Source organism: Staurois parvus, unplaced genomic scaffold, assembly GCF_062004578.1.
Source record: "Staurois parvus isolate SC_StPar_1 unplaced genomic scaffold, SC_StPar_1.0 ptg000151l, whole genome shotgun sequence".
Classification (NCBI taxonomy): Eukaryota; Metazoa; Chordata; class Amphibia; order Anura; family Ranidae; genus Staurois; species Staurois parvus.
Window position 1 is genome coordinate 5,025,137 of NW_028317947.1, and position 14,079 is coordinate 5,039,215.

Genomic DNA, 14,079 nt, shown 5'->3' on the forward strand with positions numbered 1-14,079 from the left:
CGGTGACAGATCGTGCAGCGGCCGCGAGAGCTGCTCATTTCGACAGGACGTCATATGACGCCCAGTCACAACGGCGAGTGTCCCGCCCGGCTGTCAACCTTCTATAGGCCAGGCGGGACGGTGTTGAAGCACATAAGCAGTAAGACACTATAGAAACTAAAACTGGTCATCAGACTAAGCCTGGGTTCACACTGACATCCACAAGTGAAATCGCATAATTTCAAAGTCTGATGTCAGTGCAACTTGTAAGACCTTTCTGCAAGACGCATCTGAGATCACCAAAAGTAGTGCAGGAACTACCTTTTCAAATTGGTGCGACTCCAACAAAGTCAGTTGCACCAATTTAGAACGGTTCCATTACCGATCATTGAGTGTGACTTGTCATGAGATTTGAACCATGAAAACGCATGACAAGTTGCATCGATGTGAACAGGGTCTAAAGTGTTTATATAGAAATAAAGTACATAAATTATCCTCCCCACATGTACCAATCACTAAAATAAACCTATAAAAGGAAATACCCATAGAAGAAATGCATAACGTTTCAATATTATAAAACCAAAAGTACCTACATCATTAATTCTTGATCCATAATGTATGGATTTATTGTAGGTATTGTTTTTTTTTTTTTTTTTTAAATAATATTGAAATGTTGAATGTATTTCCGCTACATGTTAAGCCATGTAAATGAAACACTTGGCATCTAACATACATTGTGACATCACAGGGTGGAATCATGTAAGTAGAAGAGGGGGGTTCCAACACTTTGAAATGTCTGTCATGACACATTTCATGGTGATTGGCTTAATTTGACTGTAGGTTAAAAAAAAAAATGCTGGCGTTTGTCTGAAACACATCATTTGAACGAAAGTAGCTTGGATAAACTGAGAAACATCTTCAACAATATAGCACAAGAGAAGCTAAATGGGATAAACTACTACTAGTGATGTTTTCTTGTGTTTTTGATGAAGAAAATTTTTTTTTTGTGTGTGTTTAACCACTTGCCCGCCCATAGGGTGTCATATGAGATCCATGGCTTTCGGGGATTATACCGGGATGCTGCCTGCAGCTACAGGCATCACCCCAGTATCTTTCGGTTCAGCCAGCGGGAATAGCACCTAGCGGCTAATTAGCTCCCGAGCTATTGGGATGCTGAGTCCTGGGAGGCCAGAAGTGACGTCATGAGTTCCAGTTCTGGCAGATGTAAACACTGCCATTTTTATTTATTTTTTTTTTACTTCTGGGAAGAGGTGTTGTGTTTAACTGCTTCTGTGCCACCCTACACTGCTACAGGGCGGCACGGGTGCGCAAAATCACGTGTATTTTGCAGTTTCGGGTAGGGGGCGCAGGCGCTTTTTTTTTTTTTTTTTCCCCAGCCAGTGATTTCTCGCTGGCACCCGGTGATCACTGAGTATCTGTGACGGGGGGAGAGACCTGTGTATAAGCACAGATCTCTCCCCTGTCAGCTCCTGCACACTGCTTTGTATGGCCCTGCATAGCACAGCCATACAAAGCAGTGTGCTTACAGTGGAAAGCACTTACACAGCACACTGTGAAACAGCACACAGTTAATACTTTGATTGCCTCACATGTTAACCCCTTCCTGCCCAGTGCCATTAGTACAGTCAGTGCTTTTTATTAACAGTTTCCCCAAGTCGGTTTCCCGCAGTGTCAGAATGCCCATCGCAGTACCACTAGTATAAAAATAAATGCATAAATAAAATTCCAGTATATATACCGCCATTTGTAGACGCTATAACTTTCATGTAAACCAATTAATTTACACGTATTGGGATTTTTTTTTTTTTTAGCAAAGACATGTCGCAGAATACATTTTGGCCTAAATTTATGACCATTATTTTTTTTAATTTTTACTGGACATATTTAATAGCAAAAAGTCAAAAATAGTTTTTCCTCAAAATTGTCGGTCTTTTTTTGTTTATAGCACAAAAAATAAAAACCCGCACAGGCGATCAAATACCACCAAAAGAAAGCTCTATTTGCGGGGAAAAAGGGACTTAAATCTAATTTGGGTGCAGCGTTGCATGACCGCGCAATTGTCAGTTAACGTAACAGCGCCGTATCGCAAAAAATGGCCTGGTTTAGGAAGGGGGGGAAATCCTCAGGAGGGTAAGTGGTTAATTTTTTTTATCACATGCTTTCCAGGGTAGAGGGAATATTTGGGCTCTTCCTGACCCCAGATGTCTCCATAAAGAGGACCTGTCATGCCTTAATTCTTGTTTACATTTCTTGTGGTAGGAATAAAAGTGATTAAAAAAAAAATAAAAAAATTAAAGGGATAGTGTAAAAATAGAAATAAATCTCCCCGTCCCCACATGCTCAAGCGCAGTGTCACATGTGTTTGTAGGTTGTGCCAGTATATGTAAATGCTGTTCGCACCGCAAATGTGAATTATCACTACGAATGTTCTAGCGAGAGCAATATTTCTAGCGTTGGACCTCCTATGTAATTCTAAACTGGTAACCTTTAAGAATTGAAATCGTTGACTAGAATTTTTAAGTATAGTATGATGCCATTCCACAAGCATGTGCATTTTTAAAGCTTGACTTGTTTGGTATCTATTTACTTGGCGTAACATCTTTTATATTTTACCAAAAAATTGGGAGATAGATATATAAATTTTTTTTTTTTTTGCATTAGAATTCATTAAAGTGTATTTTTCCCCAGGGTGGATAAAAATCGATTATTTAAAAAGAAATAAAAATAAATCTGCTTATTTTTATTTAGATCGGATTTTTTTGTGTTTTTATCAAATTTATTTTAATAACATGCTTTTGTAGTAAAAATCTATCTAAAGATAGTTTTCTAGTTAAGATACAATAATAATTTAGTTTATTCAGCATGAAATGGAGCTTAGTTATGTAGCACGAGGCTGTATATTCTGCAATACGTACATTTTTGGTAAACTCATTCAATGAATCCAAGCTATGCAAGCTGACATAACATGCACTGCATTGATGCATTCACACAATTTCACAGTAACCATGAGATAAAACAGGAAATAAAAGAATTTGACTAGTTCTCCAGCTATGTGTGATTAACCTATTAATCTAAATTTGGTTCTGATATCGCTGTTTTACTAACCTGACAGCTTATTATTCTAAAAAGGAAACCTTCATTTGGTTTGCAATTATTCAAGATTCTAACTACCAGCAAGAATGAGTCGGATTCCTTACATTTAAAGAGCACCTGTCATTTTAGCTCCAAGGAGCGGGGCCCTCCAAACCCTCTTGTATTGTTGCTGTATTGTCTCCCTTTATATTGTAAAGCGCTGAGCAAACTGTTGGCGCTATATAAATCCTGTATAATAATAATTTTAGATCCATCATGGCAGCGCCTGTTAGCGGGCATCCACTCACCTGCTGCCGCCACGTCACTCACCTTGTTGTGTCACTGCCTCATCAGCCGTTCCACTAAAGTGAATGGGACTGTCTGTGTGACAATAGTGAATCAGAGGAGGAGCCACTGCGGGACAGAGATGACAGCTGCTCTTTAAAATTATGATTTAAATCGAGCCTTTTCACTAGTGATATAAATTGTGATTCAAATCCTGTTTTCCCCCAAAAAATTGCATTTAAAAAACAAATTGCTGCGCCAATACTGTGTGATATAAACAATTGCAATAACCACCATTTGACACACACACACACTCTCTCTCTCTCTCTCTCTCTCTCTCTCTTTTGTGTGTGTTCTGGTGTCCTGAGTACTTTTCCAGCAAAAGAATGTATTTTTTAATTGTAGGAGAGAAATGTCAGAATTGGACCAGCAGGAAAGTTAATATGTGATTGTGCAATATATATATACTTGAAGCAGCTTGTGTTCGTTTTAATACCCGATTCTGGATTTGCAGTGCTGCTCTATTGTTCCAATTTACTTTTCCTTTCCTCAATGCAAGTCTTATCACCTCGAATGAAACCTTGCATGCCTTGTGGGTGTGAGGGTAATATCCAGCTGGTACCTGTTGGGTTTAACAAATTTAAAGCAATACAACATTGTGAAACGAATTCATTGATTTGAGCCCATTGGCATGTTTTTTGTGATGCATGAACTAAAGTACATTTTTTTTTTTGTGTGTTTTTCCAGCTATGGACCTCAGAACAACAGAACGATGAGGCTGAAAATGTAGAGGGAGACAACTAACAACTGCCACGCAACAATTATTATTTTTGTTATTTTTTTTGTTTGTTTTTTTTGTTTTTCTTTCTTTTGTTCACCATCACTCTGTATTGTATATCCCCTTTGTGCGACCAGTAAAGAGAATAGTACATCGACTTTCACAACTTCCGTGTAGCAGAACATTTTGTGGATTAAGAAGTAAAACAGGCGTTTTACAGGAGACAAACATTGTAACTTTTTATGTATATATGGTATATTCTATCTGTATATCATATATATAAGGTTTCAATATGTAATCTTGTGTGATTAAGTTTTCTTTTTTAAACTGAACACTGTGATTATGGGACTTTGTTGCTAAAATCACTCTAGATTCGGATTTTTTCCCTCAATTCATATGACATGTTTTAGGACAAAAAAAAAGTCGAAGTACAATTCTGTTGTATATGTAACAGATGTTAACATACTGTAACCCTTGGGATGAGTTGACTTCTACTATGCTGATTGGGGGGTTTGCTCTTTGTAATGATGATGCATTTGTCTGATCTAAATGCTACATCCGGAAGCCTCATTTTGTAAGCCTGAATACAGTCTTTTGGCATCATGTTGCATCTTTGGATTGATATTGTGTGCACTTTTTTAGATCTTCAGCTTTGAGGAACTTCACCCAAAGATGTTATGTCATTTTTGAATGGTTGCCAGTAGATTCACTCACCTGTATGTAGGCTTTCTTAAAACATTTCCAGGAAAGTTTAACTTTTATTCCATTATAGGGGATTAGTAATAGCCCTCAGCTCAACTTCCACTGAGGAATATGTAGGGTTGAGGCCCTTATCGGAGTTTGGCTTTACTAGGTCGGACTGATTTGTTCAGGACAACATTGCCATAGGTCATCTTGGAACTAAAGAGAATTTTTTTTCTGGCAGCACCTTCCTTAACCTATTTCTCATTGATGTTGGTTTTTATCTAAGGGCTCAGGTTTCAGAGATCTTGCTGATCTAGTGTCTGTTAATAACAGCACCTCTTTTAAAGGAAGAATAAAGACCTTAACAGTGCACCATATTAAAAGCTCCTGGGCACTCAATAGACATTGGCCCTCATTAGAGGTCCTGGCTGCAACCTTACTTTCTGGAAGGATTTATGGCTACCTGGCCTATGTGTACTTTGTGATCAGGTCTAGCGAACCTGAAATTGCAGCTCTCCTGGGTTAGAGGTCATGGTTTCTAATTTAATTTTTTCCTTCCTGGGACCTCATTTTTAGAAAAGGGTGGGTGCCTTTTAATGTCATAATGCAGAGATCAATGGTATGTACTAATCACTAGCATCCAATTGGTATCCATTTTCAGCAGCTTAGAATGGGCATGTAAATGAAGCTGACTATGTAATTTTTTTTTTTTGCATTAGATTAGATTATGGTACACCGCTTACCTTTTGCCTTCTAATTGGCTAAGTCTATATATGTGTAAGGTAGATGAAAATACAAGTTTTACTACATGTATCAGGGGCTCGAATACATACTGTAAAGTACTTGTCAATAATAGGATGATCTATAATAGAACGATGCTGCAAGGTAATCATGCAAGTATCCTGTTTGTGGAGTAAACTTTGAAATCCGCTACGTTTAGCCACAAAATTTTAACTGTTTACATTTTTTTTGTTTTGTTTTTTTTTAACTTCCAGCCATCACATATTGTTCTGCTTCCCCTACCTGGATGTTTTACCAATCTCTATTTTGCTAGGCTTTATTTATAGTTTTATGCCAGTAAACCTCAGATCCGATGTGACAGTTTCCACCTTGTGATCATCTATCTAAGGAACCTTTTTGTTATGAGCAACACACCAAAACTGCTGCACACTATACCTATTTGGGGTAGTGCTAAACGGAAAACTGCGCATGCTGCAGTATGAATGGGTGACAAAAGTTTGTTTTCAGGGTGTGACTTCAATCTTAAAAGAATTGGCCATAGAAGAGACCATTCTCTTGATCTTGCAACATTACAAGTTGTGGGCCAGTGAGGTACCTGGTTCAGTTTCACTGATTGAGATGACTTCCCTCACATTTATTCAGCTCAAGATCCAGAGGGGGTTAGTGTAGTTGGAGGCCCTTCTGACTGGTGATCCCTTTTAAAGTGTTGACTTATGTTAGGGGTGCTCAACCTGTGGCCCTCAGAGGCCTCTGAGGTGGCCCTCGACCTCAAACCTGGGAGGCGCATGCTTGGGGCTAGCAACCCATTGATCGTGATTTTGAGCTTGCAGACCCACCATCCCAAAGCACCAGAGTGGATCGAGCCAGCGTCGGCAGTGGAGGGAGCAAGAGCCGCATAAGCTGATGCTTCCTCTGTAGTGCCGGCTCCTGTGCCAGGGGGAGTTATACCAAGTGTACTTCACCTGGGACCTTTTTAGAAACCTGGAGAGTGATGCCAGCAGAAGCTGGAAGAGGGAAAGGTCAGTGTGTTAAACATCACATACTGTGGCACTTTTGCATTGGGCATATTAGCACCTATAAAAAGGTTAACAGCTATTAGGCTGCTTTGACACTGATCCACAGGTGCTGCACAGTGCACCTGCGGGTTTCCTGCAGGTTAGCCATAGACTCCTATGATATCCTGTGGGTTTGCGCTTTTTGAAAATTGTTCATTATTCGAAACAAAAAATTTGACACCATTTTATCGTGGCCCGCAACTAGGTACTAAATCACTTAAATGGCCCTCGCTCTTCTAAAGGTTGAGCACCTCTGTCGTATGTAAACACATTAATGGTCCCAAAGGCACCAGGGATCCATCTAGACCTATTTAATGTAACTGGCATGCAAAATGTCTGAGCTTAGGAAACTTCCCTAGAGCCAACAAGCTCATTCTTGCTCAGTAATCTCCCTCTTTACTTGTCTATGACAGAATTGGCAATTTTCTATAGGTGTGACCATTCTTCAATGCCTGGGTTGTGCATGTGATCAGTTTTACTTGGAGAAAGGTGCTTTTTTTGTGGACATGATCCCAGTTGCTTCGAGTGGAGATCATTAGCCTCGTCTCAGCCATAAAGGGCATAAGTCCATTTATAGTGAACTTGACTTTGGCCTAAAAACATGCTTCAGATACAAATACTAATTTTTAGTTCTGGTTGCTGCAGCCAGGAACTATTTTAGAAGGAAGTCGGCAGTGGCAGTTCCTATATCTATCTCCATGATGACATGTTTTCTTTAAACTCCACTTGGAGGTCAGTTTAAAGACAAACACATTGTACTTCCAGGCACCACAAGATGCTGCACTTCACAAGTATATTTTCTGAGACTGTTTTTGGGGCAAGGTCGGGTTCATTATCCATTATTTACCCATGGTTGAGACCATTTCCAAACCTTTCTTTGTTGGTGCACTGTCAGCTGTTTTTCCTCTCCTTACGTTATGAACACACATTCAAGATACATTTTTCAGTAAAACAATATTTAACTGGTAAATTGTATTAATGCGCATAGTACTGTATTCAGTTAGTCACTGTTCAGGCTCTCACAGCTTTTTTTTTTCCCCAACCTTTTTACATTCCACTCGAGTGTATCTTTTTCTTGATGTCTGTTCGTCTGTCCGCTTGAAAGCAAAAATCCATGCACTGATCTTGAAATCTCCGAACAAAACGTTAATACTTGCGCTTTATAAATGCAGTAGTGAATGTGGAACTGAGCCTGTCTGTATATCTGGTAGCTCTTTATATATATATATTTTTTTTTTTTTTTGCTTTTGTTTTTACTGACCAGTATTCTGCCTAAAAGTTTGCTTCTGTGTTGGTTTGATTACCTAGCGCACACGTGGTTGTGAAAATTTAGTCTAGCTCAAAAATGAAAAAAAAAACAAAAAAAAAAAATGGTTATTGATGTACTCAAATTTGTGTATGTATTTTCAACAGTTCTAGTTTCACCCTACACAGGATAATCAGAAACATGTAACAATTCAAAAGCAAAATAAATAATCCATGTTATCAGGCTTGCGTTTTTGTCTTCTTCATTTAACAACTTGGTCTTGCTAAGCTCCAATGAGATATAAAAGATCCAGTCGTGCTTTAAATAAAAGAATCTTTTAGACCAAATATGTTCTTGCGTGTATGGTTGTGATGTCAAAAAATTCAAAAACGTTAAATTTTTTTTTTCAATATACAGTTGTGTTCAAAATAATAGCAGCGTGTTGAAAAAAGTGAATAAAGCTCAAAATCCTTCTTTTTTTTTTTTTTTCTTTTTTTTTTTAATTTAAATATTTATTAAATTTTTCATATTAATACAAAAACCCAAAAAGGGAAATAATTCTCATACAAATAGACAATTATATAACCTTTCTACCTTTCCCTTACTAAAAACTCTTTTCCCTCCCGTCCCACTACCCCCCCCTCCTGCCCCTCCTCCCCCTCTGCAGACTCTAGCCCTTTCTAATCTCTTGAGGCTTATTAATTTTTTTGCTAACATCCTAGTTCATATCTTCCTATATTTCTCTTTCAATCCTGCTCTTTCCCACTTTTCCCATCTCTTGGAATAAACTCTCATCCTATCTTCTTGCATATGGTATGATCTTTCCATTCTACCTATCTGGTTTACTCTATTAATCCAGTCTACCTCCTTCGGTACCTCAGCTTTCCGCCAAAACTTGGGTATCAACCCTTTCGCCGCATTCAAGAAGTACCAAATACCTGAATCTTTATATTTATTTACAGATGTCTCCACATTGTGTAGGAGGCACGCTGTTGGGTCTAACCCTATGTCAATTCCAGTTATTTCTTCAATTAATTTAACTATTATCTTCCAAAAAGCCTGGATTTTCGGACATTCCCACCATATGTGAAACACCGTGCCTATCTCTCCACATTCTCTCCAACACATATTTGAGTTTTCCCCATTCATCTTGTGCTCTACACTCGGTGTAATATGCCATCGTGTCACACACTTATAATTAACCTCAACCTCTCTCATACTAACATTATCGTGTATCAATCTAAACATCTTTCTCTGTCTATCTTCATCAAACCCAACTCCCATATCCCTTTCCCATTTTGTCATAAAAATTAACTTTGTGTTTGTGTCTAATTCTGTGAGTATTCTATACACTTTTGAGATACCGTGCTTCCCATCCCTTCGTGTCTCTAACAACCTTTCAAACATATTCCACTCCCGTTTTATTCTCAGGGGTTTCGGTAGGTTTCCAATAAAACTTTTCAATTGATGATATTTCCACTCATCTATTCTAATAAAAATATCTCCCTTCTCTATTAACTCTTTAAGTGATCTCAATTCTCCCTCCACCAAAACATCTCTCAATTGGGTATCCTCCTTTCTAAACCATCTCCCTGATATCTTATCCTGTCCCGGGGGGGAAGTACTCAGTATTTGTGAGAGGCATTAATATAGAGTTAAATTCCCATTTCATGTTTTTGTGTAAATTGTCCCATACCCTAAAGACATTTAAAGTGTAGATACTTGTGCTTTCTTTAATTCCCCTGAACTGTGGTGGAACCCATATTATCTGACTCAATCTATTGCCACTAAGATCATTTTCAATTGTTACCCAGCTTTTCCCCTTATGGTTAAATGTCCAGTCATATATTCTTGCTAAAACCACTGCTTTATAGTATCTCTTGACATCTGGTAGGCCCAATCCCCCTTTCTCTTTAGTCCTACTCAATGTTTCGTATGCTATTCTAGGTTTTTTTATTCTTCCAAATATATCTTGTTAACATTTTTTTCATTATCTTAAAGAAGGCTTCTGGAATTTTAATTGGTACCATTTGAAATCTATACAGTATTTTAGGCATAATTACCATTTTGACTAGGTTTATACGTCCTATCCAGGATGGATTTCCTCCTTCTAGTCTTTTTAAGTCTTCCCTGATCTCATTTATTAAAGAGATATAATTTAATCTATACAAATGCTTAGATGAGGCAGTGAGTTTTATTCCTAGGTATTTTATCTCTTTTTCTCTCCATATAAAGGGGAATTCTTTTTGTAGTTTTTCTTTTTCATTCTTTGGTATATTAATATTCAGGATCTCTGTTTTCGTTGGATTAATTTTTAAATTTGATAGTTCATCATACTCCTTCAGAATCTTCATTATATTTGGGAGAGTTATTCGGGGATTCCCCACATAGAACAATAAGTTGTCCGCAAAGGCCGCTACTCTATGTTCTATGGATTCTATCTGAATTCCCTTTACCGATCCACTATTTCTTATTATTGACAACAGAGGTTCAAGTGACAATACATATAGCAGAGGGGACAGTGGACAGCCCTGTCTTGTACCATTAGACATTCCGATGGGTTCTGATCTCTCCCCATTTACCGTGATGATTGCAGTAGGCTCCCTATATAATTTACTTATCCACTCTCGCATTCTCTCACCTATCCCCAGCACTTTTAAGTTGTCCATCATAAAGCCCCAGTCCACTCTATCAAATGCCTTTTCTGCATCAATTGACAAGAGCACCACCGGGGCTTTCCCCTTTCTACTTTTCTGAATAAGCATCAGGGTTCTCAAGCCGTTATCTCTACCTTCTCTCCCCGGTACAAAGCCCACCTGGTCTCCATGAATCCATTCAGGCATCAGATCCCTCAACCTGTTTGCTAACACCTTTGCATACAGTTTAGTGTCTGTGTTCAATAATGAGATAGGTCTATAGCTGGAGCACTGAGATGGATCTTTTCCCTCCTTGTGAATGAGTACTACATGGGCCTGTAGGGATTCTCTCCTCACTTCCATCCCACCTCCCAGAGCATTCATATATTTCTCCAACTTGGGTAGCAGTACTTCACTAAATTTCTTATAGTACTTAATTTTATATCCATCTGGGCCTGGGCTTCCCCCCCCCCCCCCCCTGTGCTTCTTAATGCTATTTTAATTTCTTCCTGGGAGATTTCTGCGTCTAGGGAGTTCAACTGTGCTTCACTTAGTTTTGGTAATCCCGCATTTTTTAAGTATGTCATCTTTTTTTCATTAATTCCCTCTTGGGCTTCTTTTAGGGGGCCTTGGGGGCTAATATTATATAACTTTTTGTAATACTCCGTAAACACTTTAATAATCTCTTTATTTGAGTGGACCAACTCCCCCTTTGAACTTTTTATCTTTTCTATATAGTTCCTATTTTTCTTTTTATTCAAAGCTCTCATTAGATATCTTCCTGGTCTGTCCCCCCATCTATATCTCTCGTTCAAAACCCTGTTGTATACTCTTCTCTTCTCCTCATCCATCAACCTCTCTAGCTCATCTTTTTTTATCCGATAACCTCTGTCTCGTATCTTTTGTTATTTTCTTCTTATGGATCTGCTCCAAGTCCAATATTTCTTTTAAGAGCCCACTGACCCTCTCTCTTCTTTCCTTTTTCTTCTTTGCTCCCGCCGCAATCAAGATTCCTCTTATGAATACCTTATGACTTTCCCAGACTGTAGCTATCGATACGTCCTATGTTTCATTCTCCTTAAAGTATACTTTAATCTCTTTCTTGATTTTCTGAACTACATCCTCATCCAGAAGAAGACCCTCATTTAACCTCCACCCTAATCCTCCCGTCCACCTTCTTCCCCATCCCATTTTCATTACAACCGGAGCATGGTCCGAGAACGTCCTTGTCTCTATATCAATTTTAACCAGATGATTTATAAGTTGATGGTCTATTAAGATGTAATCTAATCTCGAGTATATCTCATGTGCATTAGAGAAGAAGGTATAGTCTCTGTCTTTCATATGCTTTATTCTCCAAGTGTCCACTAGTTGATATTCATGCATCACTTTTTTCAGAGCTCTCAGAGACCTACTCCCCTCTCTTTGCACGGAAGAGGTATTATCCTTTTGTGGGTCCATACAGAAATTTAGGTCTCCAGCTACTATCAGGCGCCCTTTTTTAAATTCCATTAATTTTTTCAGCAGACCCTTCATATACATCTCCGGGTTTTTATTAGGGCAGTATATATTGGCTAAAGTACACTCAATCCCCTGGAGTCTACCTTTTAAGAATAAAAACCTCCCCTCCGGGTCGGTTCTTCTATCCTCCAGCTCAAATCTCATATTCTTTGCAAAACCTATTGCAACCCCTTTTGCTCTTTTAATTGGAGAATCTGCATAGTACCATGTTGGGTAGTGTTTGGATTTCAATTTCACGTTTGCCTCTATCTCAAAATGCGTCTCCTGTAAAAATACCACTGACGTAGCCCTATGATGTAACTCATTAAACAACCTAAATCTCTTCCCTGGACAACTCAACCCGTTCACATTATAGGTTATAAACTGTATTTCTTCCATCATTCCCAATTAACTCCATCTCTCTTCCAGATTGCCTCTTCCTCTTTATCCCTTCTGTCATGCAGAGTATTGACCCAATACCTCCTCCCCTCCCTCCCTCCCACCCAACTCTCGTCCCCTCCCTCCCCCCCTTCCCCCCCATCCGTTTTTAGGCTTGTAAAGTGCCTACTAATCATTTGTGGGATCATTCCCACCCTTGATTTAAGACTTTGGGGTTGACCTCCGCCCATGGGCGGCTCACCTATCCTCCATCCTCCCCAGTTTACCTCTCTCTAAAAATTTGACTCCGAAAGAAAAAAAAAGATGAAATCGGTCCAGGAGAAATACCCTATTTTCAGAAGGGGGTGGGTGGGAAATGAGGAGCGTGGAAGGGAGAGAAAAAAAAAAAATCGAGTCTCTATTTCTCCCCTCCCTCTCTCCCCCGCCCCAAACCGCCCCCTCTTCTTCCCCTAACCCGCAGCCAGTCCTCTTTTCTTATATCTTCTAATTCTCCTTTTTCTTCTTCCCATCCTTCTATTTCTATTCTTTGCAAGTCCAATCTCTCACAAAAGACTCTCAGTTCCTCTGGAAATCTCAGATAGGCTGTGACTCCGTTTCTCCATCCAATTAGGCATTCTGGGGTTCCCCATCTATACTGCACCTTCTGCTTTCTCATTTGTTCCAATAAAGGTCTCAAGGATCTTCTTCTCCATAGGGTCTCTGATGTTAAGTCCGCATAGATTTGGATATCTAAATCTCTATATTTAATTATTGATCTTCCTTTACTCTTCCTCCAAATCTTATCTTTGTCCCCAGATTTTTGAAATTGAACAACTGTATCCCTCGGTCTCTCCTTCCCCATGATCTGTTTGAACTTTCCTGTTCTGAACACTCCATCCAGATTAATCACTTCTGATTCCGCTCTATCCATTATGGAGTTTAGAATTTTACTAACTAGTTCATACAGTGATTCCTCTTTTACAGACTCTGGGATTCCTCGTACCCTAAGATTACTCCTTCTTTCTTTATTCTCTTGAACCTCCATCCTATAAAGAAGTTTTTTCTGAATAAAGTCCATATTTATTATCTTCCTTTCTAGTTTAACAATGGTTTGGGCCTGATATTTAACTTTCTCCTCTGTTTCCTCCACTCTCAGCAACAGGTGCCCCAAATCATTCCGAATAGATGTCATTTCGTGCTTTATCATTTTCTCCAGACTTTGAAACATTTCTGTCATCTTTTTTTTATTTGGTACATGTAGTTCACCCTCAGGTTCGTTTTTCTCCAGCCTTTCCACCGTTTGTTGACTACAGCTGCTATTCATGTCCAGTGATAATCTAGGGTTACTTCCCAGACTGATTTCCATTTCACCCTTTTCACTAGTATCTTGGGGCCTTTCTGGAGTACTATTTCCTTGAGTAGTATATTTCTTAATCGTTCCCGTTTGAGACCCTTTGAGTCCTGCTCCTTTAATTCCTTTATTCTTCATGTCCTCTATGGGTCTTGTTTTCTTCTATGACCCCTTATACAAATGTAAGTCAAATGTCTATGGCTTGTTAACCCAGCCTTGCCTTGCTATTTTTCCTTTTATTTTACTTTTCTGTGTCTCCTTCTTCCTCTTCTCTTCTCCACCTCTTCTTGACCCTTGGGAATCCCCCCTCCTCTCTTTCACCTTTTTTTTCTCCCCTCTGCCACAGGAGATTA

General features: G+C 39.0%; 1 protein-coding gene across 1 annotated transcript in view; it reads left to right on the forward strand.

Annotated features, from left to right (window-relative positions):
- LOC149463863 (14-3-3 protein beta/alpha) overlaps window positions 1-8,105 on the forward strand; it is a 44,711-nt gene extending 36,606 nt beyond the window's left edge. The window contains exon 6 of the mRNA XM_089674369.1: window positions 4,105-8,105. Coding sequence (XP_089530495.1) covers window positions 4,105-4,161 — 57 coding nt within the window. The 3' untranslated portion in view covers window positions 4,162-8,105. The remainder of the gene's footprint in view (window positions 1-4,104) is intronic.
- The last annotated feature ends 5,974 nt before the right edge of the window (window positions 8,106-14,079 follow it).